The sequence below is a fragment of the Pteropus vampyrus genome, unplaced genomic scaffold, assembly GCF_000151845.1.
Source record: "Pteropus vampyrus isolate Shadow unplaced genomic scaffold, Pvam_2.0 Scaffold27, whole genome shotgun sequence".
Taxonomy (NCBI): Eukaryota; Metazoa; Chordata; class Mammalia; order Chiroptera; family Pteropodidae; genus Pteropus; species Pteropus vampyrus.
In genome coordinates, this window is record NW_011888808.1 from 9,885,609 (window position 1) to 9,889,308 (window position 3,700).

The 3,700-nt window shown below is 43.1% G+C and overlaps 1 protein-coding gene across 1 annotated transcript in view; it reads left to right on the forward strand.

Moving 5' to 3' along the window:
* The window catches only part of PDZD2 (PDZ domain containing 2), a 34,035-nt gene that overhangs the window by 14,970 nt on the left and 15,365 nt on the right, over positions 1–3,700 (forward strand). The window contains exons 8-10 of the mRNA XM_023528494.1: positions 458–539; positions 2,029–2,063; positions 3,024–3,180. Of these exons, the coding sequence (XP_023384262.1) occupies positions 458–539; positions 2,029–2,063; positions 3,024–3,180 (274 nt within the window). The remainder of the gene's footprint in view (positions 1–457; positions 540–2,028; positions 2,064–3,023; positions 3,181–3,700) is intronic.

The following is a 3,700-nucleotide window of genomic DNA, read 5'->3' on the forward strand; positions in this document are numbered from 1 at the left end:
AGTGTGTGCATGTGTGTAAACGCAGCATGAGTGTAAATGTGACAGAATGTTAAAAAATAGTGAATCTAAGTGAAGAGTCTGCTTGCTAGGTTTGTGCTACCCTTGCAAGTTTTGTATAGGTTTGAAATTGTTTAACGTTTAGGAAAAAGTTAGAAGTGAGTGTTCCAGAGAAGGGAGGATATCAGCCATGTTGTTGGTAACTATAGCACCTGAATACTTGGATTAATGAACTTGGGAACCAATTGAAGGTCTTGTTTTGAATACATAGTTTAAAGCAGTCAGTTGACCCAGCTCTACTTCTTATACGCCCTCAGTGACTGCTTCAAAGGGTGATCAGAATCCTTGGCCCTGTGGTTTTCCTCTTTGTCTCTACTCAGCCTCTTACTCTGGTTCTAGCTACTTTTACTGGGGAAATATAACTAAAACCATCTAATTTGTGCTTTCTGTTAAAAATCAGGTTTCTGAGCAGGAAATGGATGAAGTGATAGCACGCAGCACTTACCAGGAGAGCAAAGAGGCCAACTCCTCTCCTGGCTTAGGTACCGTAACTGCACATTTTCATTCAGCATTCAGAAGAGTCATTTAATTCTCCCACGAGGCACACCCTGCCCGTCTGCCTGCCCTCCCCCGCTTCCCCCAGCCCCATAATATTGATGGATTCTCTGTAATTACCAGGTTTGGCAGAAGTAGCTGTCAGAGAGATTCTATGCTCTCTTAGCTGCTATTTTCGATTTCTGCAGTTACTTAATGTGCTTTATTAAAGTTCTAATCATTCATGCTTCTTATACTACTTTAAGATAATTTGCAAAAAAAAAAAAGAATTCGTATCTCATGTGTTTATATGTACAATTCATCTGAAATGTTCTAGGTGAAAATGAAGTGATGCCGAAATATCAGTTGTTTGGTAGATGCGGGGTTGTATCCACCCCAAACCTGGGATTTCTTTGCATGAATTAAAAGTTTCAAATTCAGAACAATAATAGGGGCTGCAGATATCATGCTTTCCCCGCTTCTTAAGTGGAAAAGTTCAGGCAGGAAAGCATTGAAATAGTAAGAATTTCATACGAATTTAAAATATGAAACATTGCATCAAGTTTTAAAAGTAACATTTCCTGTAGAGCAGAAACCTAAAGGGACTCTGCAGACACGTCTGAACTTGAGATATTACTGATGTGAAGATTGATGACGGGAGGAAAAGGAACTGAGACATGAGTTACTGGTTGTCAGAGAGAAAGGAAGGCATAGGATTTTTTGGCAACCACGAAATACCCCAATTATTCACATCCATAATTAATATATTTAAAGTGGACACAGCCGTAATGGGCTCTTTATTCAACCAGCTCATTCTCCTGACATGCCTGAAAGCTGTCCTCTCATAATGCCAACATATCCCCTCGGTCATGTATAAAAGATTTTATTAAACCATGATCCTCATGCCCAAGACCTTTTTGCTTATGGCGTATAATTTAAAGTCTTTTTATCCTTAACTAAAAACTGAAATAGATATTCAACTCCCTCCCCAGTTCCTTATTGAGTTTCTCGGGTGGTGTTCCTTTGTTCATTCATCTTTCAGTCCATTCAGCAAATATCACTGAACACTGCCTGGATTTGCAATGCCGAGCACTCCTAGGTCAAATCAGTGAAGGTCTCAGCCCTATGCATAAAGAGTCGAGGAAGGGAGATTGAGATGCATCCACTTATGATTAAATTATGCTATGTATGTGAATAGTATAAGATACTTTTACAATTCAGAAGTTATTTCCAGCTGGGATCATTATGGAAGTGGTAGCATCTGAGTTAGGGCTTAAAGCGTGAGCAGAATCTTGGGAGGTGAAACGGGACGGGGAGCAGGTACCCAGGCAGACTGCGTGCATGTCTCTACCTGTGCACGTGGCCCATCGGTGCCAGTCAAGCAAGGAGGGTTTTGTTTAATATGTTCGGCTCCTCCTTTTCTAGTTAAGGATGTGCCTATTTGTAAGGATTTGAGCTTCATTGTTTTGACAATATGGTGAATTTTTCCCCCAACAGGTACCCCCTTGAAGAGTCCCTCTCTTGGAAAAAAGGTGAGTCAAGGTGCACTGCTGCCTCACTCAGCTGGCCCACGAAACAGATTCCTGGAGCCCATCTTCAGATCTGAGGGCCCAGCCCATATTTCTGTCCATGAGCCATTTGGCCACTTTCCACAGGAAATGGCCACAAAGCTGATTTGAGAACAAGTATAGCGATGTATGTTTCTTTTATTAAATATTCATCTAGGAAAAGAATAGAGCAACACAATAAAAGAACTGAGCTGCAGTTTGAAAAATTGTTTTTCAGGATGTGGTTCCATAGTTTAGCTGTTAGCATGTCTGCTTTACACACAGAAGGTCCTGGGTTCATGCCCCAGTGGAGCCACAGTCCATGGTCTACGGCCATGCCACCCTGGCCATGCCACCCCGAACAAGCCCAACGTCTGATCTCGGAAGCTAAGCAAGGTCGGGCCTGGTTAGTACTTGGATGGAAGACCACCTAGGAAGACCAGATGCTGTAGGCATAAAAAATAAAAAATTGTTTTTGATAAAGGGCCCCGGTTGGTGGTAGGGGACCTATGACTTTAAGGAGACGGGGTAGTCATTCTCAGCTGGCTCTTCCTAAATTCCAGTGGATCAGAGTGTAGGATTCAAACTCCCATTTTTTTGTTTCATCAATAGACTGAACCAGTGGCTTGGAATTTCATTCTGTTTCCTATCTCTTCCTGGGAGAGTTGATATATTGCTGCTGTGGCTTTTCTAATCATTGCCAAACATTTGCCACCACCCCCCCCCCAAAAAAAAATCTTAACGTCTGGTAGCAATCATAGGCTTTTTATTCCTTAATTGTTTAATTGAGCCATCTAGAGTAAATGGAAGTGAGCGTTTACTATCACAGCTGTTTCAGATGACCACAGATAGAACGAAGTGTTCTTGGAAAGTTAGAAAGTAATCACTGCTTAAAATCATCGCTTCTGAGGCACCTTCTAAGCCATCCAACGTTATCTTCAACAGGACTCCCTGATCTCCGAGTCTGAACTCTCCCAGTACTTTGTCCAAGATGTCCCAGGCCCCTTGACGGATTTCGTGGTGGCAGGCTCCGAGGACGAGGATCACACGGGAAGTGGCTGCAGCACGTCCGAGGACGGCAGCCTGCCGCCCAGCGCCTCCAGTAAGTGGGGGCTGTTCTCCAACTCTGGCCACACTGGTTTAAGTGTCTCAGCGGTATAAGATGGGAAGAGAACTGGAAACCACGCTGTGGTTGTGCAGAAGCCGTCCTCCCACCCCAACTAAATTCAGAGTTTGCGCTTAGAGGATGCAGCCCAGTGTTAACAACTGGCCGCTCCCTTCCCCCGCAGATGCTGTGCCCCTAGTGTCGTCTTGAAATTTATGGCATCGAATCAGGATTTGACGGCCTTATATTTTAGGGGAATCCTAGCCAAATGCCAGGTCCCGTCCCTCCCTAGGCCCTAACTTAATTCTTTTTAGAAAGCAGTGAGTGAAAGATTCAAAACTCAAGAAACAGACGTCATCAGTTTTTTTTTTTATCTCACTGATTATCCTCTTGATATGAGATAATGATCCGATGTGAACCATACTGATTTCTCAGACTTCTGCTGGTGTGGCTTTCTCTCTCTCTCTTTTTTTTTTTCCAAATGCCTGACAAAGAAAATACCCATCTTAGGAGAGAC